The sequence below is a fragment of the Gallus gallus genome, chromosome 5 (genome assembly GCF_016699485.2).
Source record: "Gallus gallus isolate bGalGal1 chromosome 5, bGalGal1.mat.broiler.GRCg7b, whole genome shotgun sequence".
NCBI lineage: Eukaryota > Metazoa > Chordata > Aves > Galliformes > Phasianidae > Gallus > Gallus gallus.
In genome coordinates, this window is record NC_052536.1 from 49,056,439 (window position 1) to 49,082,705 (window position 26,267).

The 26,267-nt window shown below is 40.6% G+C and overlaps 2 protein-coding genes across 26 annotated transcripts in view; one reads left to right on the forward strand and one right to left on the reverse strand.

Moving 5' to 3' along the window:
- The window catches only part of WDR20 (WD repeat domain 20), a 61,722-nt gene extending 55,684 nt beyond the window's left edge, over positions 1 to 6,038 (forward strand). For 5 of the 10 annotated variants that reach the window (XR_005860096.2, XR_005860097.2, XM_003641434.6 and 2 more), the window contains one exon: positions 5,147 to 6,038. Coding sequence is in view for 7 of the 10 variants with exons in the window: in XM_003641434.6 (XP_003641482.3) it covers positions 5,147 to 5,200 (54 nt within the window). In the remaining 3 variants the exon portion in view is untranslated. Of the gene's footprint in view, positions 1 to 3,750 lie in introns of all 10 variants that reach the window. The other 5 variants (XM_040701269.2, XM_040701266.2, XM_004936329.5 and 2 more) reach the window with 3 other exon arrangements.
- On the reverse strand, positions 148 to 26,205 carry MOK (MOK protein kinase). Of its 16 annotated transcripts, none has more exons than XM_046942498.1 (13): positions 26,105 to 26,205; positions 21,244 to 21,358; positions 19,653 to 19,742; positions 18,391 to 18,461; positions 15,760 to 15,838; positions 15,221 to 15,269; positions 13,839 to 14,014; positions 11,359 to 11,460; positions 10,766 to 10,939; positions 10,419 to 10,530; positions 9,271 to 9,471; positions 9,093 to 9,183; positions 148 to 8,881 (listed from the first exon to the last, which is right to left on the reverse strand). In XM_046942498.1, exons 1-12 carry the CDS (start codon positions 26,109 to 26,111, stop codon positions 9,103 to 9,105), a joined length of 1,257 nt encoding a protein of 418 aa, XP_046798454.1. In that variant the 5' UTR covers positions 26,112 to 26,205; the 3' UTR covers positions 148 to 8,881; positions 9,093 to 9,102. The 16 variants fall into 16 exon arrangements, 13 of the variants coding, with proteins under 13 accessions (XP_046798454.1, XP_025007030.1, XP_025007029.1 ...); XM_025151262.3 differs by having other exon boundaries at positions 148 to 6,396; positions 13,839 to 14,017; XM_025151261.3 differs by having other exon boundaries at positions 13,839 to 14,017.
- Positions 26,206 to 26,267: the final 62 nt, after the last annotated feature.

The following is a 26,267-nucleotide window of genomic DNA, read 5'->3' on the forward strand; positions in this document are numbered from 1 at the left end:
ACATCATGTGATGCAAGAACCGGTTGTTCTTGCATCAAAGAAATTATAAGCCAGTTATCTACAATCGGTGTGAGTGTGGGAACTGAACCAACTTCCACAAGGTCTGCAGTCACAGAAGATAACAAAAGATGACTTGGCACATGAAGGTGTTTTCTTGCTTGCCTTTATTTAATAACGTTGCACAAACTTCTCAAGGAAATAACTTGCTTGGTCATGTTATTTTCTGTTTGTAAAGTTGGATGTTAGGTAGGTGCTTAATCTTTGGGTTCATCTCTTCTCATGATGAGATCATGCTTATTTTACAACTTACCAAGATGAGCTTCCCTTAAGTCATCTGCTTCTCCCCCAGTTTTTCTCCTGGTTTATTTCAACTGCATTATTTTCTAATCCAAAAAGTCAAAACCTTCACTGGCTTTTATAGTTTGCAGAGTCTGGGGAGAGGTGTTCTAACCACGTGAGCCCTCGCTGCCTAAATGAAGCTGCATTTCCTATTGACTGAGTCAAATCAGGTTTCTGCTGGCAAAAGCTTTCTGTGCTTTTCCCAGTGCACACTTAGTTGCATCTTATTCATCTCCAACAGGAAAATAAGCAAAAATTCTTCCATTTGCCAATCAAAAACTAGTCTCAAAATAATCTTACCCTGTATTGCTACACAGGCAAGATTTTTTGCTAGCCTGCTAGTTTTCTAGCAGCTTTTCATTGATCACAACCACAATGGTGATGCATCTCTATTAGAAGAAAAACTCCTTTGGGTATGCAGAAGTGAAGCTGCAACTGCAATCTGCATGTTGCTACTACATGCTTTTAGGAGATCTGATATGCCAAATCAAATGCCAAGGAAGTTGTACTTTTCTATACCACCACTAGAATAAAACAAAGCCAACCAAGTGCAAATAACACATTTAGAACTCTCTACAGTATACAGATTGTAAAGATAGCTATCAGTTTGGCTCTGTCCTCCTGAATCCCATATAAAATGGTTCTCTGTAGCAGGTTTTGTTACTGTTCAGTAAGCGCTTCCTTGAAACTTCCTTAACATTCTTCAGCGATTAATTTTGACTCCATCAGAGACTGATTTAGTAAGTATCTGATTTAGTAAATATATGCAGTTCAACGATTTAAGCTAATAAATGCTGACTCATCTGGATAAGAAACTGTTGGCCATTTGTTCACACTAATCTTAATCCAATTCAGCTGATTTGACTGCAGGATTTTAAACAAATGTGAAAAATCTCATTTTGTTTGAGCATATTATTGCTCAAATGCAGGATTAAGGCTGTGGGCTCTTTTGTCAAGGGAAGCTCTCAGTCTGGATGACTTTTTGTTTCACGTGACTCTGAATATCACAGTTTCGAACAAGAACTGGGCGTGCAATGCTCTGCCAATGATTATTATTTCAGATATTGGCGATAGCAGTAATGACGTAACAAATCAATGGCACTTTTGCATGGGCATTCATTAATTCTGTTGTTTGTTGCTGGCCTAATTGCATTAGTGATGTACTGTGGGACCTGTTAGCCTGTATGTGTACAGAAGGTTTCTTATATTGGTTGTATTTGCGCTGGACCGTTTGCTTTGCTTCTTTTTCACCCTACTTTTCAATTTCAAAGCAAAGCAGAAGTGTGCTGAGCTCTGCCATCCAGCGAGTTCCCGAGTTGCTGCTGTTAGCATCCAGGCAGCACTGTGTGTGCCAGCAGAGCTGTGCATTTGCACTTAGGCAGCAGCTTTACACTGACTTGACCGTGTGTCTGAACATGCAGTTTGTTATCCACATTAGTGACATCTTTGGCTCCTGTTAGTCCTGTTCTAATTTACATAAAGAAAATATCAACTCTGTAGTTGCTGATGGCTTTACTCTGTATCTTCCTGATGTATTTTTCCATTCAGCAGTCTCATCCTGATCTTTCACACTGTTTCCATTAGGAAACTTTGTGCTTCGTATAATCGTCTGAGGAAAAAAAACAAATCACAGCACTTCTTAAAAGCAACTCCCTGCCATCTCAGGAATTGCCAGGGCTGGTCTCCGCAGGGCTTTCTGAGTAGACCACAGGGCTGAGAGCTGTGCAATTGGATGGAAATGGTCATTTTGATTGCATTTGTTACAGCTTTTTATTCCCACGCTAGCCTATTGATATGTCCTCAAAGTTCTTACTAAATACACAGAGTGCTATGTGTTTTGGGAAGCCAGAGAATGCATGGATCAGTGTGGTGTGGCAGCGTGCCCTGAAACAGCATGCGTGATGCTCCCACACTGCTAACTGATGGCAGAAAAACAACCCAGCCCTTTGCCGGAGAGGCCCAGTGGAACAGCAGTGATGCAGCACCTCCTTGGGGCTCTCTCTGAGGTTCTGATGAAGGTGGTTTTATCCAGTTCCCGACTTGAGTTTCATAACTGCTCTGTTTCTCACCCCCTGCCAGCGTCACGTGCTGACAAAATAACAGTGCTAATAAAAGACTGCATTTATTTTCAAAACTTTTTTGAACAATCTCTTGATTTGTCTCTGTTGCATGCTGAGTATGATCTGTTTGTTCTTCAACTAAGCTGAGGTGTGGTATGTGTTCTTCAGCACAGCAGATGTGAAGCTGTGCTATCTCTGTTATTCACTTTCTCTGTCACAGCTATTAAGCAGCAGTGGTTTTTGTTGCTCTAATGAGGTGCTGCAGGTTTTGTTCCATCCTTCAGCGCCCGCCTGCCCAGGCTGGGTGGTTCCACCACACAAAGCGCTGTGCTCTGATCCCTTTATCCTTTGTTTCCATGCAGGAACTTTTGAGGTTGTTATAACCTTATTCCTGGAGAATGCTGTCAGAAATATTCCAGTCCCACAGCCTTTGTATTACGGATCGTAGTCTGACATAGTAGTGATTGTACCAAAGCTTACTTTTTGGAGCAGTTGCGTGCTTTTCTAAACAAGACCTCCTAAAGCTTCTTTACTGTGGCAAAGCTCCATAGAATCTTGCTACTCAGGACCCACCTGGAATTCTTGCCCTCTTCTGTAAAACTTTCACACCTGAAGCCCTGACCTTTATTCTTGTTTTCCTTGTATGAATATCTGTGGTCTGAGATGATTTTGGAAGCCGAAGTGCTCAGAGGAACTGGCAACACTGACCTGTGGCACAGAAGTGAATTTCAGGATAGCAATTGCATTGCTGGAACTTGGTCGTGTTTTAAGGTGATACTTGCTAAGTTTTAGGCGGTTTCTGAAATGCCTGTAGTTGTGCACACACTGATCGTACCGTTCTCTCCAGTTTGGTGTCCCTGTGCCCTGCCTGCTCACAGCTGCAGAAATCATTTAGAACAAGGGCTGCAGTGGGAGTTCCCACTGTTCCCATACTCGTATGTCACCTCCGTGGTGCTTTGGCTGCAGGGAATATGCACGGTGTGGAAGATGAAACCAGGGCTGAGGGAATCCATGTGCCTGGTCTTGGAACCTACGTGTATTCCAGAGCTGGTTGTAGTCCCTGCGGAATTGGGCACCGCGCTGCGTTTCAGCACGTGCTCCCAGTTTCTACTGGTACAACTACAACTGGAGCTGTAGGAAAATAAATGACTCTTCACTTCTCAATTATGGTTGCATTACAAATGCAATATTAGATTAGTGCTTATTTCTCTTTGCTTGATCCTCTTGAAAAAGACTGTGTTACGCCATCCCTACTACTTTCTGTGTGCTTATAAAGCACGCATTTGCATGTGAACCATTTGTCTTTCTTATTAAAGACTGAAAATAATACCTTTTGGACGTCTTTTTCCAGGGAACGTGCAACTTGCTTAGTGGATGTAATCTTGCAAGGAAGACCTTCCAGTTGTTGCTGGATTTAATTGACTTCTGAAGAAGGCTTCGGTAAATGAACTATAGAGTTCTGTTTCATCTTCCTTTCTTGGTAAAAATGGTCAGGAGCGCTTCAGTAGCTTGTTTGCTTTAAAACTGTGCCCTCTCATTACTCCATAACTAATAACAATGAAACTTTTTCTTCTTGCTGAAAATGCAGTGTCTCTGGGTTGAACCCAGCCCATCCAGTCCCCCTTCCACCTCTGTCTGTGGTCAGGGTTTTCTTCCATCAGTAGCGACTTTTCAGTTCTGGGGCCCAAGCAAGAAAGAGCTCTTGTAGATTCTGAAGATGTGACCTAATTCTGCATTGTGTGTTAACTGCTGCCCAGACCTGTCTGGTTTGATGGATCTGAGTCACAGGAACTTTATTTTTGAGGTAAGAAAAAAGCTGGTAGCTATTGAGAGGAATTGGTAGAAGCGCATTTATCGTGTCCGCGTAGTGCGAGTGGCACAGCGACAGTCACTGGTGTGCTTCCAGCTCAGCTGCCATTGTGCGAGTCTGCAGGCAGTTGTTTTAATTAAATAATGGACAATGCAAGAAAACAAAATTGCCATTTGATATTAAGCTTTTCCTAAATAACCGGTGTATGGTTCCTTCTATGTGAATGGATAAAAAGGGGCTACTATACATACATCGAAAGTGGAGCCTTTTGCCCATGGTGTGGCTGCCTTAATGCAGAACGGTGGCCCCTGCTGAGCTAGGGCTGCCATGCAGGAGCAGAATTACACCTGAAATAAAGTCTCATTTTATTAGAATGGCAGTTTAAATAAGTTCTGAACACAAGCTTAAGTTGTAATGGGAATTTTTACTGAACTCCTACCAGTGTCATTCTCCTTACAATGACCAAACTCAGTATTTGGTTAGAGAATCTATTTTTCTATTTAAAGCCTGTAATATTCAATAGCGTATAAGAGACTGAACGTTCTCCTGTATCAGGTTAGTCGTCAACCTTGCTGCTATTGAAATAGGTTTGTTCGTTGCTACCCCCAATAAAACGATCCCTTTTTGGGTGCACAGTCTCTAAAGCTGCACAGTTCACAGCGCCTCAGAGCGCAGGGCAGACTGAAATGCAGTGCTGGGATCGGGTGCGCCGCGCGCCTGAAACGCACACGCGTCATGACTTACTGAAAGCTCTTTTGTGTGCTGCTGACTGATACAAGAGTGGCTTAGGTTCTTTTGTGGGGAAGCAGGTGCTGATACCTTCAGTGAGCAAGTGGTGGTAAAACTAAATTGTACTAATGTTAGCTTCAGGCTAATAATTTTATAAAAGTACTCTCAGGTTCTCTTGCTGGATTAATGTAAACTGCTTTGTTTGCAGGGTTTATTGTCATCCCAAAACCAGGCCAATTCTCCAAGTGGAACTGTAGTATAGCCACCACACTACTGCTAGCAAATCTCTGAACACAGGACAAGAAGTAATGGCAATGGAACCAGGAGCTGTTCTTCAGGCAAAGAGCATCACAAATTATAATGTGGCAGAGTGTAAACATGGAATTATGTGAATCACATAGTAATTTGAAAAGGAATAATGTAATGAGTTCTTATTACAGCTAATACTGCGGGCTGCTCACCCAAGGAAGTTTTCATTTAAAAACAAAAAAAAAAGCTTCCTTTGGTGCTGCAGTAAAAAACAAATAGTAACATTTTTGGTTTTCTTTATACTTTTAAAGTCCGGTGTAATTTAATCTATATATATAAATATATAAATAAAAATATATATAGTGTAAAATAAAGTATGTTTCTTAAATTGAAGTAAGTTCAATGGTTAAATTAGTACTTCACCATTGTTTATTTTGCACTGATTTTTTTAACCAGAGATGGCGAGAGGACAGCCTGGAATGCACTCATAGAACATGAAAGTCATTACTTTCCGGCTTCAAATGTTATTCAGGAAGATGGATGCTGCAATCATAGATTTTTAAAACAGAATTGTTTTGCACTTAAATAGTTTAATGCTAATAGAAAATTACTTTAAAATCGGTGTCTAAACACCAGAAAAACTATGTTGTGGAGAGAAGATCCTTTGTATCTATTAAACATTTATTTTAATATTGTTGTTTCCAACTGCAATCAGCTCTGTATTATATGTATAAATAATGTAATTCAGTGATGGGGAGGGGATTAATGGATCATTACACTAGAAACTCAGTCATTTAAGAAAGTGATATTTCTAATTCAGAAAATACATATTAAACTATCTTGAATATGCATTTTTGTTTACTTTCTGTTCCAATTTGATCAGTTTTGATGTAATCAATCCTTTGTTGAATTAAATGTTTGGTACAGAAATATAATATAAACTTTGTAGAACAAACTCCTTTTAAAAAAATCTCACCTGGAACATTGCTTCATATTTAATATAGTTGAATTTTGACTAGGAAAATGAAGTGACTTTGGTCCATTCTCGTTCTTCGTGGTTCATCTCGAAGCACACCACGTAGCGGAATTCCCGCAGCCAGCTTTGTGGGGTGAGGATTTTGTGATCACATAATGCTGCCTATCTGTCCCGGGAGTGTAGAAGTGAATAATCCAGCAGGAGTAGACACAGCCACCTTCTGACCTGGCAAACTAAAATGATGTCAGCATACAGAAGAAGACATGGTTCTGAGACAACTTGGTGCTCCCTCCTATAGGCATCTTGTTTACAATTCAACAGTTTTAAATTGGTAACTATTATGGAAATCTGTATCGTTTAATGCTGCTTGTCTAAACACAGATGTAAGCAACAGAACACTTAAACTGTTTTTTGCTATTTCTTGCAAAGACTGGAAAAAAGACAGAGAGCTGCTGCCTCATATCAAGCCCCATCAATGACTCGTGTTCCCCCCCATCTCTTAGTCCTGCACAGAAACACGCAGCCTCTTGGCCAATCTTGCAGATGGGCATTGGGTCAGCAGAGCAGAGCTGAGGCCACGAGCCTGACAGTGCAGCGTGCCTGACAGCAGGCACAAGCTCTGCATGAGGCCATAATTCAGCAACCAACGGCCCGTCCTGCTCCCAGCCACAGAGCTGGGTGGAATGCTTTTAATTGCGAGTAACCGTTTTAGGTACCTTCAGGCAGGAGATGAATGAAAACTTGGAGAGAAACAACTGTATGGCTGCTTGTAACTACATCTCTTGTTCTTGTCATTCAGCTAGCATATAAAGAAATGCCAGATGTATTTATAAACTGGCATTTGGATTGTCTACTTCATTTAAAGACAGAACTGTACTTTACAATTCTCATATATTTGCGGTTTTCTATAATACAACGAATGGGGAAAATACTGAAACTGAACAGCATTATTGTTCAGAAGTTCTGTTTTATTAACATATTGGGTTTAACTGTTAAAATACAGATAAACCTTGTCATTGAAATCTAATGTAGTTCTCTCCCTGGAGAGTTCTTTGTATGAGTGCTTCATACGGTTTGAGTCAAAGTGAAACAGTTGAGGAAATGATGTAACAAAGGCCTTTAAAGGACCTTCTGTCATCTACCAGCTGTAGGAAAAAAAAAGCAGTACCATAAGGACCATAGCATCCAACATTAGGGTAATAACAGCAGCTACTTACATGCCCGTTTGCAGAGCACGTCCTGCTACCAGTCATAGTTGAATAGCGTACAAGGAGTCCATGTGTGCTTTTGGTTTTTTGCATTATCTCTACCACTTGGCATCACCTGGAAGCCTTCCACCCCCCCATCATTTCTCCACTATGGAAAAACTGGTTTTAGGAAGAAAAAGAAAACAACTTACCTGGAAATAATTTAGAGTTCTACAAAAGGTATAGCTCTTAACATGGTAGGAAAAATAATTATAGATTAAAGCAAAATAAATAATGAAAGAGAATCTCAATGCAGAATTTTAGCTGGAAGGATGAGGGTAGGAACAATGCTTGCCGATTTATATTTTAAAGTTGAATGTGTTTTAACTAGAAAGCAAGTGGGAAAACTCAAGTTTGCCCACTAATCCAACAGTCAGGGAATTATATTTGGTTTCCAGAGGAATAGTAAGGAAGTTGTTATTAAATAAAGGTCCATGAAGCACCGTATGTGCCAAAATGTGCAAAATCCACCTGAAAGCTTAAAAGAAATGAAGAAAACATTCCACAGTGGTGCTTCATATGAAATAGCCAACTTTCATAGCAAAAGCAATCTGCTGAATTGCTTTTTCTTCATTCTAGTGGACCAACAGCCCCAAATACTGATGTGACCAAATACTAATGTGAGAGAAAACTGCTGGTGATATACAGTCTGATAACCTTTTCTCATCATCTTCTGCTCTAGAGGAAAAAAGCACAAAGCACTGGATAAGCTCACAGCAAAAAATGTAAAAGTTGGAGGTTGCTGATCAGGTGCAGTCCTTCATTCCATTTCCTAAGCTTAGCATCACACCTTTTAATTTTTTTTTTTTTGTATATAAACCAATGTTAGGAATTCAGACAAATACTGGATTGCCTTATTACTGTTCAAGCTCTCCACCTGTTTGGTTTGAACAGTATGAACTTCTAACATACAAAGATGAATATCAGTAGCAGGACAGTATCACTCAGCTGCTCACTGTGTCTTCATGTACTCGCACTCACTTTTGATATAATCATGATTAGGAATTATTTTCTACATAGAAGTAGAAGAAAGATGACCTTCATCCAGTATGACTTGCAAACTAAAATGAGAAACAGCACCTACCTATGCTGTTGCATTCTGCTGTTTGAGTCTCCCTTTTCTCTGATCTACTGCTGAACTGCAATTCCTCCACTAAGACAAGTGTGTGAGCAGAATCTCAGCTGCTTTGCTTTTGAATCAGTTAGATGTTGCTTACCCTTTTAACTGGTAGGTATATAAAAATATTGACCAGCCACACTAACTGTATCAAAATCAAATATACGTTTGCATAGTCTGCAAGTTCTCAGTAAAGCTTGAGGTTGAAGTCATTAAATACAGGAGGTACTTTCCAGAAGTTAGCAGTCATTTATTATCTAATACGAAAACTTGTAGGTAACGTTCCATTCCTAATGCTGAACCTCAACAAATCCTCTCATGTTATTTTTAACCAATCCCTTCTTCCATTGGGTTCTAAAAGGAAAAAAAAAATACTTAGAAAGTGTTTAATTAAATATCGATCATCTTCAGGAGCAGAACACCAAAGAGTTGGGTAAGCAGCCCTGTATAGCTCTGGGGGGTTTCTGACACTTGTCAGAGAAACACAAAATAAAGCACTGTTGTTCTTGTTGGATCTCTAACAACGATCACTGCACAGTCTTGTTTTTCTTCACACTCTCAATACCTTAGAAGTGTCAGTAACTTCCTCCTCTTCGTTCTATAGCAGGTAAGTGGTAATGTTTCAGGGAAGACTTACGAGTCTTCTGTTTCTCAGACTGTTGAAGAAACAACGGAATTTTGAAATATGCTCCAAAAAAGCGTATTTTGTTGTTATACTTTAATAAGCAAGTGAGAATCTGTACCTCCAGATTTGATCCAATAAACCTAATGGACTGCAGCACAGAGGTTTCACCACTTTCCTTAGCTGCGGGAAAAACTGAATGTGAAGAAGGTGTAGGAGGGGAAGGCAGGTTAGCTGCTGCAGAAGGGCTTAGCACTGGTAGTTCTCCACAAGGAGGTCCATGCTGACGTTTTGCTTTATCCTGGACTTTCCTAAGAGAATGCTTTTAGGACAGAGAAATAACGTTTAATTCCTCTGAGAACATCTTAGAGAAAACAAAACAAATCAGATACTATTTAAGCGTGTCTGCCTGTTTGTTGTTGTTTGTTCATTTTTGGGTTTTAATTACTACCCCGTGAGATGTTCCGTGCAATTTCTTCCTTATGGAAATTCTCACACAGCTCACGTTGATTAACTCAGGAGCTAAACTGGTGGAAAAAAGTGTTTGATGCTACAGAAGAAGAACTGATGATCTCACTGTTAGATGCACAGCAGAAAGTATATATTTTTATGGTAATTGTATTTTGTGAAAAAGCTGCACTTAAGAGTTTTTGCAGGCAGTACCGATTTCGGTCTCACTTTTCAGATACAGTGAATTCTACAAGTGCCTCTGTTGGGTATTTTTCATGTTATTTGACTGCAGAGTTTTAGTAGACAGAATTTTGAATCCAACTTTAATTTGCTGATTTTCTGAGTCAAGTATAAGTTCAAGATTTGTCTGGATATCACCTGAACACAGAATAACAGTGTTAGGAAAGGAGACAACCAAAAAGACGTATGCAGACTGCAGGCCTTGAAAGGCAAAAACAAAGTTTGAGCAGAGACAGAAAACGTATCTGAAAAACTTTCTTGTTTTAAACTCAAGGGTAGATTGGAAAAAATGAAGAAGACCATAATTTGAAAAATGAGGCATTACCTCCTAAATAGCAGCACCTATGACAACTCTCTGTCAAAGGCATTATGCAGTGTCACAGCTTTTAAATTCTAACTCATTTGTTGCAGGGTGTGGGGGGATGGGGTTCTGCTCCAGACCCAATGAAGACTGCTTTGGGGCAGATTGAGTAAAACCGAGTAATCAGCTTAAGTAAAACATTTGTTTCTAGCTAACAAGCTCAGTCTCACAAATTACTTTCTCAAAGAGGACTGTCAATGCTTCCAAGTAAATATTACCTCTCTTTGACTTCCCTTTGAAATTTGCCACAAATGCAGAGGCACTTGCCCTACTGTATTTTCTAGTAATCTTACTTTTTTGTGCGTGGCCAACGCTTGTGTATCAGCTGCCCTAAAAAGTTTGGGGGAAAAAGAAGAGAAAAAGAGGAAAAAAGTCAGTTGTGCTTTAAGTGAAGTTTGAACTCGGTGCAAAGAATTGCGTTGACTGATATTTCATTGTATTGCAAAAGCTACGTATCAGCACTGTAAGCAAACTTCACTTCAATCCACTCGAAACAATAAGCACACAGTGTTCTTCCACTTCTTGATCTTAGTGTTCAAGATTGAAATGATTTGAAGTCACTTGCCAGAGCTCCTGAAAATAAGGATGCTGCAATGCTTGATGGGCAGCAATTCTCTCGTCAGGATCGTATTTTATCATTGCGTACAGGAGAGTTAATCCCTTAGCAGATACATTGTGCACCGAAGGAGGTATTCCTTTTCCTTTTTGAAAAGGGAAATGAAAATTCAAAATTGTTGACCTGTGTTAAGCAAGTTGAGAACAGTTACTCATAAATATTCACAGCACAATCGCAACTTACACTTGAAAAACAATAATCACAGTTAGGTAATCGTTTGTTAGGGGAACGTAAGCAGTACTTGGACAAAACATTTTCTTTCCTAACAAGTTATGTCATTGGCCGTAAGCATAGTATGGAAAAAAAAAGGCCAAATAAGATTGTTGTAAGCTCAGATATCTTCTGCTGTGCCTACAAGGATCACAAACGTGTGACGGTCTCTGGGGAAGAGGGGTGGAAAGAAGACACCGCTCTTTGGTCAGCAGCTGTCACAACAGCAGTAGAATTTTGTGGCAGTTCCCTGCCCAGAAACATCCCAGCTGTACAGCTGTGTTTTGGATATTTAACCGCTGAGGTTAATAACTATGAGAATGCATACTTACTGCTTGAACTTGTTGAGAGTTCTGTTGGCAGGAGTGCCGATAACATCATGGATTTTTGAAATTTGGTCCAGATCATTAGATCCAGGAAACAGAGGCTGAAAACTGCAAAGTAAGAGGTGGTAGTAGCATCACACAACAGACTGCTAAACTAGTTTAAGTGACATCAGTGTCACTGATTGTTGGGTTTTTTCCTCCATTTAAGAGAAAGATAAACTTTGGGATTATTTATTTGTGAACAGTTTTAATACCAGCCAACAACTACAGGATAATATGTGAGCAGCAGATTACTACAGCTGCATTTTTGGATGGAAAGGGAAGGTTGAGTTATTAAACAGAAATCTATAGTTGTCCTTTCCTCACAGGTTTGGGGTAAAATCCGTAAGGACAATATCCCTCCTTGTGAAAGGTAATGGACGTAGGATTTTGTTTTCTTCCAGCAAAGTAGCAGATCCCACAGAACAGAGTGTTTTCCTCCTTTTAAGACAGCAAAACCAAGCAGTCCCTCTCGCTGTGTATGCTCAAAGAAATACATATTTATAAGAAACATTCCATTCCTACACACAGGTTCTTTTCAAGCAGCAGCACTGGAGAGATGGTAATTTGAACTACATTCCTGAGCCCGATCCTCAGTTAATATAAAACTTGCAAAGAGTCCTTGAAAACGTTGTTATCAACAGAGCAATCTGACTCAACAAGTTAGGTCCACTAACATTCAATTCTTGCATATGTTCCCTTCTTCCATGCAGGCAGAACATTTCATTTGGCATATAATTTTAAGAAATGCTTCTTCCTTAGCACCACTTGGTTCTTGAAAGCAAAACATTCAGCCCCCTTTGTAGAAGGGAGAAACTTCTATTAACTGCTGGTAAATTCAATCCAACAGCTGTCTGCTCACCTCTCTGAATGTCTTTGTAAGGCTTTGAGAGGAAGGAGAAGAAGAGATTTGATTCCTGTTGCACAGCTGTATCTCACAATTCAAGCAGGAGTGGGAGCGGCTTTTGTGTGAATGACAAAAATGTCAGAAATGCACCATCTCAAAGTGTAAAGCTGCAACTGAAGGAGTGACAACAGCACAGTCCACAAAAGGAAGGAATCCTGAGCAGTCCAGGAGCCCGGGTTTATGAGTAGAGAAAGGGAGAAGATGACTTGAAAGACAAGGGTGACTGAGATTTAAAGATTCTTGCAAAAAATGTGGTCTCAAGTGTAAAGACTTTGGCTAATGTTCAAGAGCAAAAACTGCAAGATCCTCTTAAGAAGGAACAAACCTGTCCATAACTTCCTTCAGCTTGGCAAAGCTGCACTTTTAAAAATTCACTTCTTTCCAAGGAACATTCCTCATTTCTTTCTGAACACATCTATTAGGTCTCTGAAAATGTGCAGTGGTTGCAAAGACTGAAATTTGTTACATCAAGCTAAAATTAGGAGGAAATATCTCGTTTGCAGCGTGTAATTTTCTTGCAAAACTTGAAAGCACACCAATTCAAATCGGAATGGGAAAACAGGGCATTTTTAAAACATTTGTTCCCAATTTACTTTGCAAGAGAACTACCACATTTGGAATTTTTCTGTTAACAGTTTTCTGACCGAACGAGAACTGTTTCTACAAGTTAGCAGCCAAAGCATAAGAGTTGTCATTTAATGTGATGGCAGCAGCTGCGCTTGCCATGTGGAGGAGGAGGAAAGAAGCAAAGCAAATGTTACCACTCCTGGTTGCGTATGAGAGGCAGCAGTGTGGGAGGGGAGTAGGGAAGAACTGCTGCTGTTGCTAAGGCACAGAGGGACTGGAGAAATAGTCATGGTGGTTTTTAGTTTTTTGTTTTCTGAAGACCAAGGACAATTTCACTGAGTTATGGTTTTATCATCTTCAATAATCCTATGGGACTTTAATCTCTTTTTTTCTGAATGCTTCCTTCACTGGAACCCAACTTGAAAATATCGCAGGACGTAAGGTCCTGGCATGGCACAAGGGTCTCGAATGACCTATTTCATACACCAACTAGTAAATGCAAGGGAGTGCCTTCTCTGATCTCCTGTTTTCACAGAAGTCATGAAAGAAGGGGAAAATTTGCCATCAAGTGTATTGACAAGGCTGAGGATAACTAGTGATACCCATGCCAGGACTTGAGCCGTATTTCAGAGACACGGCAGATAAAGCACATTCCTGTAAAATTCAAATATGAAGACAGAGGTGTGGGGGCAGGGGACTGTTCAACAGTGTTATTCTCCTTGTAAATATTTTGTAATGGGTATGACGTTTTCCCAAACGTCTTGCTGCTTTACTGCTGGCACAATAAGGTGAACAGAGTGCCACACAAGGGATGATTGCTGCCTCATCGGCCCTGCAGACTGATCACGCAGTGAAGTTCCACGAAATGGTGGAAACAAAGAGCAGATTATCTTTACCATGTGCTCCCTATTTCAGTTATTTACCTTTGATTTTCCTGATAACAATAAGCAAGACCCTCCACTGAACACAGTACCTGGTCATTTCATAGAAAACACAGCCAGCGCTCCATATATCCATTTTGTAGCTATAGTAGCCATTTGTAAGCAAGCACTCAGGTGCTCGGTACCAGCGTGTGGAGATATATTCTGTGTATGGCTGCTTAGAATATATTGTCCTACAAGATCCAAAATCTGCCAACTTCAGGGTATTCTGCTGCAAAAATAAAGTATTTTGAATTTAGAAACATGGAAATATTCAGGCAAGGATTTTCCTGACACATGTGAAGTAGTCACCATAAAAGAAATCACCGATTACTTAAAGAATAGCATTTCAGAAAGCCCAAGGGGAGTGCTATAGCAGTAAAAGTGCATTTAAATAGCGCATAGCTCCAAGAGTTGAAGAGATCTGTGTCCCATAATATGCAGAAATGCCTTTCTCTACATCATTAAAAGACAGAGCTAAGAGTTAATTGAAAAGCATATGGACAATTACTGAAAGGAAGCCTGCTAAATAGGACATCTGGATTAAGTTATTTTCTTTGACTTCTTGTGTTTAGCGGTGATATAATGGACGGTTTCAGCTTCCTTTTGCAATAGTTTTCTCCTGTACGCTTCTATGACATAAAAAAAGAAAAAAATTATCTCCAGGAAATAAAATTTCATCAGCTGGACTTTAAAATCCTTGTTTTTCAGACATCAGCAAAATAACATTCTGGAACAGCTGAGAGAATAGATTTCAGTGAAGAAATCTGAAAGCTACTATCTTCTGCTCCCTTCTGTAGGAGAAGCTTCCACTACACTTAGAGATTAAACAAAGAAGGAAAGATGCAGAACTGAACCCTATTGCTCATCTCTAAATTAACAGAGAGGAAAATATACACTGATGCACGATTGAGGATCATTTTGCAGATTGCCAGAGAATCATCATAGAATGGGTTGGGTTGGAAGGGACTTTGAAGATCATCCAGTTCCAACCTCCCTACTATAGGCAGGGATACCTTCCACTACAGCAGGCTGCTCAAAGCCCCATCCAGCCTGGCCTCTGGGCTTTGACACATGGGCATAGACACAGGGAGGCTCTAACACATCTGATCTACCTCAGGTCTGTGCCAGTAACAAATCTGCTTGTTCGTTCATTCCTCCAGATTAGGGCTGAAGCATTAGAGGCAACCTTCATGTACTTTATACAAATTATATAATGTTTATATATTTTTATATCTAATATAAGTAATATAATAATATATATTTACTTATATAAGTATATAATTACTTATATAATGTGTAATAATATTATATATATATATAAAATAAAAACTGTGCTTGTATTCCTAAAGAAGTATTAACTTTCTCAGCATAAACAAAAATATACCAATACATTTCATTTTCAGTTAAATATTCTCCACACAGAATGCATTACCTTTATTAATATGTTTTCTGGTTTCACATCTCTGTGAAATATCCCATTTCTGTACCAATATAAACACATCAGAGAGAAGAGTTCAGTGCAAAGATAAATATTAGCCGTGCTTCCACTTATTTGTAAAACAAACAAAAACCAACCAAGCAAATCTACCATAAAGTAACTAACACTTCCATCAGCCTTACCAACAGCAGAGTAAAAAATTAATGTTACCACCACAGTGGGACAGGAGCTGCAGGTATGGGAATGGGGACAGGGTAAGTGGAGGAAGGGGAGGTCAAGCACTCCACTTTTGCTCTCGTGTGGTTACAAAAGGATGGGAAGGGCCCCCACATTACCCTCCCAGAAGGGCTTCCTGCAGCTCCCCTCAGGTGCTGGCAACAGCACTGGCCACCAGCTTGCACCTGGGCAATGTCCTTCTTTCACTCTGCAGCAGTCTGCTGCCTCAGGTACTTGTATGGATCTGCTTAGCAATGACCCTAAAGTCAGCTAATGATGCATTTACCGCAAAGGTGTTGCTGCACCTGGTCTCTTACCTATGTATGTGATCAAGAGATTTGCATAACTGGTACATGTAGTTCTTTATTTTTTTTTCAGGTAATGGCTTTCTCCGTCCTACAATTAAATTTCAAGTTGTACAGGTCATTTTTAGCAGATGAGAGAATACAAGGAAATACTCTTCAGCTTCCAGTAATGCACTGACATTACATTTCCAGTTACACTATTTCTGTCATCTATAGCTAGCTTTGTAATCCATTTTCCACTCAAATTCAGGCACAATTTAAATTTCAGTGAGGACCAGAATAGTTCGGCTGACATAACTGTCAGTTCAGTAGTCTGTAAATGGCCCTAACTTTTGCTGCCTGTTTTTCTTCCCTTACCTGCATCTCCAAGCTCTGACAGAACTCCAGTATTTCAGTATTCTAAATGTCTGATTTCCTTTCTAAAAAAAGTTACAGGCCTTCAGGTTCATGATTCCTATCCATCGCCTCAAATTAGTGTGATGCTTAAATGTCTGTGATTCGCTATTGACTTGCAAATTACAGGTTAACCCAGGTAGCTTAGCTTGCTATTGCAGTTGCACCGTAATGAGAGTTATAAAATGCATCGACTTTTCAGAGCCCTACAGTAACTACTGGGCTTTTTTCTTTTATAGGCTCCAAAGGCCTTTTAACCTCACTATAATGCCTTTATATAATGCTGCAATGTTGTCAGCAATGGCAGAAGTGATCATGTTTTTGAAAGCCAAAGCAGGCAGCACTGTGCCATCAGCATGGGTAACAGGTGGGGCAGGAGGAGGGGACCTCCAGTCTGCCTCCATAATCCACCGAGCATGATCAGCTCATGGGGCACTGGAAACAGAGCACACTTCCATCAGGAAGTGTAATATTCTTACCCCAGTAGAGAGAGATGGTGTTTCGACATCAGGATTTTTGCTGTTTTCAGTAGAAAAGATGTTAAAAGATTTGGCCATTCAAACAAACTCTCATTAGTGGTAGCATTTAAGAAGCCAAACTTTCATGAAGAGAAGTCGTGCTCAATCATCTTTTCCTCTTCACAGGTCACTACTAAAATCTGGAGCAGATGCTCTTCTGCTTTCAGATTTATCACTGCAGAAAGCTTACTGGGAAGCCATTAGGAAGCGAACCATAAGAAGGCAGGATTAAGAGGCTGCAGTCATTTTTCTTTGGGGCATCTTCCCCACCTCTCTCTGAGCCTTATTTACTTCCTCATTTTAAATGACCAAAGTGTTCTGACTGAAGCAAAGGCAAGGGTGATCACCACTGATACCCCCACACACTGCAAGCAAGAGAACGATGGCTTCATGTGAACACAAATAGCCTTAACTGAACTAACAGGAATCTGTCAGTGTAACGGAGGGAAGAAAATGGAAGGATAGGCTTCTGCCCCATAGGAAATTACTGATGCCTACTGTGAAACCACCAAAGTTATTTTCTGAAGCAAACAAACAAACAAAAACCTACCTGGAAAGCAATCTTGCTGTTTTAAAATTAAAAACAAGAACTAACTAACTCACAAAACAGTAAAACCAGAACACACTGAGACGAGATTACTAGATTAATTTCCATCTGTGTTCAGTGCTTAATATAGCAGGCTTTTTCACACACACAAAAAACAAAACCACAGAGAAAGCAAGTGCTCTGGGGTGAAAAGAAATAAAGGCAGTTAAAGAGCAAATCTACACATTCTCTTTTTCCATAACTGTGTATTTCCTAGAGGGAGAAAATGCAGGCTTGTTGTTAATGCGCTGAACTAACTTCATATCACTGAGGGCTCCTTCCTGCACCCAGCTGCTCATCTGACTTAACTCCACAAATCCCTCATGGAAAAAAGAAAGCCTTAATAAAACCAGCAGTTATTCACGTTTGTTTCCTTGATCAGTGGAGTCAAACAACTCTATTTTAATCTCAGATCTTTACAGATCTGAACACTCAGTGTCACAGACGCGATGTTTGAGAGCAAGTCTTTATTTTACTACACTGAATATCAGTAGCGTGTTGAGTTACTTAAATGAATCTCTCCACTGTAAAGACAATACAATTTTAAATAACTCCACCAAGAAATCCTCTTTTACTACTGAAATTGGAAATAAGTGCCTCTCAGTTATTGTAACCAACTCCTTTGGTGCCTACAGATCCTTTCTTAAATCGGCTTCTGTTCTTTCTGTAGGAATGCTTCCTTAAGCCTCGTGGCATCCCACCTGCCTTCACAGCCACAGTCACAATTCTTCCAAATGGGTGTTTTCAGTGAAAAATGTTCACTGAAAAGTGGAGGAGCATAACTGAGTGGTCTTTAAAACAAACTGGAATAATTTTCAAGTTGTTTCATTGCGGTCCTGACCTAACAAGAGCCCGTTCAAGTTGCATTTTTTGGTTATATAAAGCCATTTTTTTTTGTAGTCAAGGTTGTTTCCAAGTTGTCATGTAATGTTTAACTGCAGAAATAGAGGGGCACTGACCTGACTCGTTAGAAACCTTCTGCATGCATCCATGCTTTAAACAACTGGGTAGATGAAAGAGAGTAAATCAGTACAGCACAAAATTTCACTATAAATTTCATAACATGGAAGAGTGAAGACAATATAATGAATTCCACTCTGTAGTCTACACAAGGAGAGTTTGTCTGCTTAAGCATATGCCACATACCTTTTATCAGCTCATAAATATTCATATCCATAAGTTCACATATCAGTGAAAGGCAGCCAGCTTTTTTATCACTGAAGAAACAAATTAGGAGACTTTAAACTAGAAATAAAATTTACATGTTGATTTGTGTACAGTGTAGAGAAACAGCAATTTAACCAGTACTAAAATGGACATTTTCAATTGATGCTTTCATGTTTGCCAGCTTAGGCTCTGACGTTTCGTACGTACAGTTTGCACTATCCAGAGTGTCTTTTGCAAAATTTAATTGACTTACACTGGGAAGGTATTTGAATGCTTTTTTTCGAGCTATACAACACTGTTCAGTATCAAGAAATTTCCAGTAAATTGAAGTGATACAACCTTATAACAAGATAGGAAAAACATGATGCCATATATGAAAATACTTTCTAGTTTGGTCACCAGAGTGGAAATAAGCATCTGACTGGAATCTCTGCTCACAGCAGTTTTAAGTACATGATAGTATATCTAACACTTCATTTTCCATTTCACTGCCCTGCAGAGGCAGATATCTCTCGGTCTTCAGTTTTTCTAAGAAGATAATTGCATTAAGGCACACCCCCCTGCAATGCTCTGTTAACCCTGACAACTAACGAGTGATCAGCAATCCAGTTCACAGACAGACTGGGAAAGAGCTAGGCAAGCTGGCTGGCCATCTGGATTACACTTTATTAACATCACAGCAGCTGAAGCTGAGAATTCCGGAGAGCTAAGCTGCTGACATGACTACCAGCTTCTCGTGTATTATCTGCAAAGGAGTATCTGTAAAGCTACCTACAAAATGATGCTGCCAAATAGCTTGTCTGGATCCTGACTTCAAAATGCCAGGCCAAACCAAGATCATTGAAGTACCAGGGCGTATTTCAGCAAATAAGCTCTGAGCATGCCAAACCAAGAGTCTCCAGCAGACTACAGTGTTGTGTAGTTAAAGTAATTCAATGGGTTTGGGACATGGGTTCAAATCATCAGCAAGTACTATATGTTATGACATGAAGTTTATGTGTGCTAGAAATACATCGAGCCTGTCATCTTAATACAGATGTTGAAGTGTTTTTCAGATTGCTGCAAAAGACAGTAAGCTCTCATTTAACAAAAAACCACAATGACTTCAGAATTTGACAAATCTGCTGTTTTTTCTTTCCGCTGGAATGAAAGGCTGGCTAAGCTACAGGTTGCCTCTAGATCCAGAAGTTACCACATATTGCTTGAACAAAATAAGGAAGAAACGAATGAACCATACTTACAAAACAACTTCATGTAACATAAGGATGTTAGGATGTGGACTCAACCTCCTCAGGGCTTGTATTTCACTCAGATTATTCACTTGTTCAATACTAAAGTTGAATTAAAAAGAAAAAGAAAGCTGACTTGCAATCAGAGACCAGATTATAATTGTCCTCCCTTGCCATGACTGTCAGAAGTCACTCCACTTCAGTCTGAAACTGAACTTTCAAATGCAGGATCAGATAAATTGTTTGCCTGCTTTGTTTCCTTATGGAACAAATCAATAATCAGCAAATTATTGGCTCTACTCCTTCTTTCAGTCCAGAGCAGCTGGACTTACCTTAACATGATCAGTCATGTACTGTGCTCCAGATAGCAGTTACTGTGCCATGGACATAGCTGGGAGGAATTTTGTGTCACATAATATGATGCAGTTCATTCTGAGCTGGTGTAGCATACGTACCAATTATTGCTCAGCATGATGCTGGAAGTGACAGTCTAGCCTTATCAAATTTAACATTTAAAATTCAGTTTGAATGTTAAGCAATTACATGAAAAATATATACTATTCAGCTGTTGATTAATTATTTTGTTGCCCTCCTAGACCATAATAAACAACAAAACTACACACTATAGAACCTCTGAGGAGGGAGGAGGAAACAAAGAGCTTTGTACACTGTTAAAGGGATCAGAGCAGGAGACATAAGCTTTTTCACGACTTTAAAGCTAAACATCAAATCATAATTTTCTAATTTGAAACCAGGAGAAATGCTTTGAATGGGCTTGTTCTGTTTAAAACACTCGTCTGTTGCCCAAAGAGTTTACCAAGAGAATTTGTCAGTCAATTCACCAGAGGATTAAAGGCCTAAAAACATTAAAAACATACTATATGAGAACACAAGTTGGCTTGTTATTCTCTAACACTGAATTGCATACCTCCTGATCTCGATGTAGTCGAGCAGGTAGTTTCAATACTCTTTTGATCATAAACTGGACAAGTCTGGTCAGTATTAGGTAATGTATAAATGACCCAACAGTTGTTGAGAATCAGAAGTCACATCATTAATTGAAGATATTTGTGTTCTTTTTTGTTTGTTTGAGCTTACAGTAATTTTTTCACACTTCCACTTTTCCTTCTCTAAAGCTCTGAGACATACAGAGAAGTTTCACTTAAGAGCAAAATGTCCTAATTTACGTCTTCCGTACAAATGTGTCACTCCCACTGCAATCAGTAGGGAGTTAAGAGATTTAACTGAGAATACAAGGTCAGTGACCCAAAAAAGTAGAGTTGGGTGCATATATATTTGAAGAAAGATGTCAAGTGAATGTGTCTGCTTCCATCTGGCCCCTATTTGTCTTGTTTCGCCCTCGATCCAGCAGTGGTCAGGCAGCATTTGCTACAGCAGAGGACATCAGTTCAAGTACTCAGGGAAATAACCCCAATGCCAAATAGGAAGGACCTGCATAATAAGCGGCAGAGATCTCTTCCTACGCTGCATGCAAACCTTTTTACTACACAAGCATTCAAAAACCTTCACTTAATCCTTATTTTTCATTTCCCTGCTAAATTGAAATAAGATACTCTGCAGGAGTACAATTACTTACGCATACCTTTTAAAATGCTGTTTCATGCATTTACATGCATAGTACTTTCCATCTCTAAGACTCAGCATCTTCAGAACATCCGAAAACGTTCCCTCTCCTATCTTACAAACTGGTTTATATTCTAAAAACAAAAACATATTGTTTCAGTTTACAATAGAAATTGTTATAACGACTGCGTTGCAACCCATAATAATTTGCTAAATTCTGACTACTGCAATTTTTTGCTTAATAAAATGTGTTTTTTTTTTCTTTTTTTTCTGTTATCACATCCATTATCTGAGGGGAAATGTAAGGAATAACAGAAAACAATGTTCTGCTGCTCATATTACATACACTTACGTTCCTGAAATACACTAATCCAAGCTACAGGAGTAACCTACTGCCTCCTTGCTCAGAGATATGGTGCTTTCTACACGGCACTTCTTATGCTTTCTTTCTGTTGCAGTGCATTAGCAGAGGAATGCATTTATGCTTTGTGTCTTTCAGAAATGTATCATTTTCTTGAAAGGGTACCTTGGCATTGTTTGAGTTTTTTTCTTTTTTAAAGAAAAGTAATTACTGATTTTAAAGCTTTATTCCCCTGTCAACTTCAGACATGAGTTTTCAAGTAGGCCAAGAATAAGGCTTTTCTTAAATATTCTCAGTCTTCTTCTGATCTCCTTCAGAACTGACATTTCTTTCCTCCTTTATTCTCCTCCAGCTTTCTAATCAACTGTTCTCAATCCTACTGACTGGTTCTCTTCACCCACCTTGTCCTCCTGTTTCCCTTTATTTATAGCACCCACAGATTCTATCCTTGATAATTCTTCCATTTATTCTATCTGCTTAGCTCTGCACTCTTGCTTTTGAGCTAGTCGTCTTATTTGAGGAAGATCCAAACCCAGGGAGGCAGACTAGGATACCTCCTCTACCCTATCTAGCCCTTCTGGGGAGTCGAAATAACAGCAGGAGAGCAGTAACTCCAAGGAAGTGCAGCTGTCTGCATGAGCTGCCGTGACAGCACTCTGATGTGGTCTGTGACACTGCTCTCCCAGAAGCCTTCCTACCCTGATGGGAGGACTCCTTCTAAGGTCACTCCTCAAGCAGATTCTGTCCTACTGCTTGGATTGGAGGATAAGGGAATTTACTAGTGGGTCATTTCATGCCAGTTGCTCTTTGTGGCCAAGAAGATTTCCAGATATGTTTAATTTACAAGCATAAATACAGCCTCACAGCGGAGAAAGCCTGCCAAGGAATGCTGCAGAGAGAAAAGTCACTTAGGCAGAGACATTCTAATGATGTTTTCCAGCTAGCAATCAGTTTGTGTTGCCTTCACCTCTTTTCTCCTCCCCGAGCTTCACACTTGTTAAGTCTTTTCTACCTTGTGATGCAAGTGCTCACATTTTAATTAGCAGAGACTTTCCCCATGCAAACCCCCCTTTCTCCAACAAAGAAGCTTCTGGGAGAACTGTCATTTGCTTTTCTTGTTTTTATCATCTGCTGCTGAGGTGTTCTGATTATCACGCTTCATGCTGTTCCAATGTAGAAAAAAATATATATATTTTTTACTCAGATTTTCTTTAAAACACAGTCCTCTCCATAAATTCAAACAGTCTTTTCATTCCCTACATTGTTTTCTCCCCTTTTTCCCTTACACTCACAAATTAGGCCTTCCAATTAGAATAAGAGAGAAAACAGAGCAATTTAAAAACAATCACACAGTCTAATGCTCTCTACGCAATTACACATGGAACGATTATTAGAAGCAGGAATAGAATTTGAAAACCATGATGGGTAAAGGAGACTCCGAGGCATGGGTGAGACCATGGGGTTTGGTACGTGTGGCTGTCAGTGGAAACTGGGCAGGCAGTGCTTCAAGCAAGGTGGTTCCTAATCTTTTGTGAGCTCTGAGGAGCACAACAGAGCAAGAAGCATGCTCTGCACCGCACCCTCCTTAAGTTTTAATTTCCCATCTAAATAGTTAAGTATAAAATGGGAGTCAGAAATTCAAAGTAGTTAAATCCCACATTTCTAAACAAGGCTGATCAACAGTTTTTGCTAGCAATGGATCTCCACTAAGACACAAACACAACAGCTGAGCTACATGCTCATACAACAGCAGAGCCAATTTCCGTGGCAAAAAAATTCCCCAAGTAGCTATAAAAGTTATTTGTTGACCAACTGAGCCATGAGCGACGCTGGGTGCACCTCCAGGAGAGCAGATTTAAGAAAAGGAAAAACTGCTGTGGAACTGCAGCTGGGAGAGAGGAGGAAGAGAAGCAGCCCTGCTGCCACCAAGGTCAGCGCAGGAGGAGGGCAGGAGGCGCTCCAGGCATGGTGCAGCAGCGCCCTGCAGCCCAGGGGAGGCCCATGGTGGAGCAGAGATGAAGTGTCACAGACTGCCTGCAACCCTCATTCCCCATTTTCCTGTGCTGCTCCAGGGAAGGAGGTAGAAGAGGGTGGATCCGAAGAAGACAGTTTTACTTTGCTTCTGGTTCTCACTGTTCTGGTCTGTTAGCAATGGACAACAAACTGCATTAATTTCCCCATGTTTAGACTGTTTTGCCCATGATGGTAGTTTGTGATTAATCCTCAGTCCTTATCTTGACCCTTGAGCACTTTTCCATCACCTTATCTCTCCCTCTTTCTTTGAGGACAGGAGTGAGAAAGCAACTGAAGCAATTATGTGCCTATTAGGTTGAAACCACCACAGACCTACTCATTTTTACAATAGAATGCTGCTAGACATGCAAAAAAAGCTCACATGAAAATAACAAACACCTGAGGAAGACACTGGAGAGCCATCCTCTCCACCAGTTATGAGAATCACAGCAGAGACCACAATAATTGAAATCGACTGACTGAAGTGCAGAATCAGAAACAAAAATTGCTTTAGTCAAAATGTTTTTGTTTTTTAAATGCATAAAATTGGCACGTAAACTCTGAACAAACCAAGTCCCTGAAAATGGGAGAGTCTCCTAGGGAAGAAATGGGAGAGTGATCATACAACAAATTATTGTTTAATGAGAACCTGAGAGGAACTCAGACATTATAATAACAATAACGTAAGTGATTTTATAGATTGAGAAGGAAAACAAATCAGACTTGCAGCGTACCAACAATTTAATACCAATTTTGAAGTTAAGTCTACCAGCCAAGATTTACAGAGATCCTTAAACATTCACTTCCACATAACTGGTTCCTCAAAAGTGACAAGATGGCAACTAGTCTATAGGGGAACTGTTATGTCACAGCCCGAACTGATGATTGGGCACCTGGTGAAGGGGGCGGCTGGCCCAGGAAGCACAGGTGCAAGAGATTCACCTGTGCTTCCCATGTGACTGGAAGAGGTGGACCCAGGATCCACCCCTCCCTGGGCTCATTTAAGGGCTTCCCTTGGAAGGAAGAACATCTTCTGGGTGAGGGCTGTCTGTTAAGAGGAGGGAGTCTATAGCCAGAGACCTTCATCACCAGTTAGGTGAGTCAACTTTTTCCGATGTGTGATTACTGATATTCCTAATGACACTTGGCATGGTATCACAAAGGACTTATCAGAAGCAGTTTTACTGCTTCCAGGGACAGACACCATCAATCAGTTAATTACAGTAACTCCAAGCAAGCACTGAAAGAGAATAACCAGGTTGAAATATTTCAGTGTTCAACTATGAAACTTAATACAGCTGTAAACAAAACTAACTACCAGGGAGTTTACCTGAATTTGTGGTGAAGAGAGACAAGATTTTAAAACTTCATGAGCATTTTAAGACTGAATACTTTGAGGATTAAATTAAGTAAACAGTGTTACACTTATGTAATGTGAAGGAATGCAGAAGACCTAATCTTCAGCTGCTTTTTTTAATGACATCTGTAGCAATCCAGACTCTAACCTCTTCTTTCCTTCCTGGCTATTTTAGCACATACAGAGGCTAAGGCTTCAAGTGGTTAGAGAAGGCAGACGAAGATTAGGAAAATGGAATCAAGTTCCATACAAGCCCTCAAAATAAGGATGAGGATACACAGAAGTTATTCTTAAGAATAAGTTATGGCAACTTGAACTAGTCTAACATCAGAGGTGTGGCCATGAGAATGGCAGGGAAGTAATCCTTCACTAGAAAGGCGGTCTGGTGTACAGAAAGCTACAGGACCCAGAAAGAAAGAACAACAAAAGTTACATGCAGGTGATAGAATGCAAACTCTGGGCCCATGCCTCTGTATCTAGAGAGCACAGAAAATCACTCACAACTTGAAAGTAAAGAATCCAGGGCCAAGTGACAGAAAGACAGCACTGCAACAGTCAAAATGAGACAGTATAACACCTAATGTGGATATTTTGTTGTGAGGCTGCCATGATGCTGAGGAAGAAAAAGCCATGGTGTTTAGATGTAGTGTTAGGGCATGTGGGAAGGGAGAAATAAAACATGGAGACAGCAATGGGAGGCTTGCCTTCAGGCATGGTTGCTGGGCTGTGACACCTAACTAAGGTACTCAGTGACCTGCTGAGCATGTGGGATGGGATGTACAAAGACTGATGCCAAGCAATGGAAGGCATGGCTTGCAGATCATAGTAAGAAAGAGGAGACTGTGATTTCTGCAAAAGCAATGGGAGACTGGCAGGCAGGCTGCTGCCCTGCAGGAGCAGGAAAGGCTCGTTAGCAGGCTGTTGAAGAAGAAGGCTGGGCGTGCAGAAGAACAGCACTATCCGCGTAGCAAGGCGAGGAAACCTCGGGGCTGCGGCCTCCGGGGCCTCAAAGCGCGGCCACCGCCCCGGCCCCTCAGCCAGGGTTGCCGGCGTTGCCGCCTCAGACGCCCGAGCCCGCGCCGCGACTCGGGAGGAGCCTCCCGCCCTCGGGCCGAGCGGGCCCCGCCGCCCTCCCCCGCAGCCCCTTACTGTTCATCCTGCGCTCGCCTGCGGGTCTCCGAGCCCCGCCGAGCCGTTCCCGGCCGGGCCCTCAGCGCGCCATGTTGTATTCCCGTCGCCCTGGCAACCGCACAGGCTCCGTCTGCCGGCTCCGGGCTTCGGCCTCGCGCAGGCGCAGTGCGAGCGGCGGCCA

Bases quoted from the DNA above. Each gene is read 5' to 3' on its own strand.
- MOK (XM_025151258.3), bottom strand. The intron at 19,743-21,243 runs GTATGCGTAAGT...ATTCAACTTTAG, and splicing joins ATGAAACAGCATTTTAAAAG to TATTGAACAAGTGAATAATC. The intron at 14,018-15,220 runs GTAATGCATTCT...TTATTTTTGCAG, and splicing joins CAGAAAACATATTAATAAAG to CAGAATACCCTGAAGTTGGC.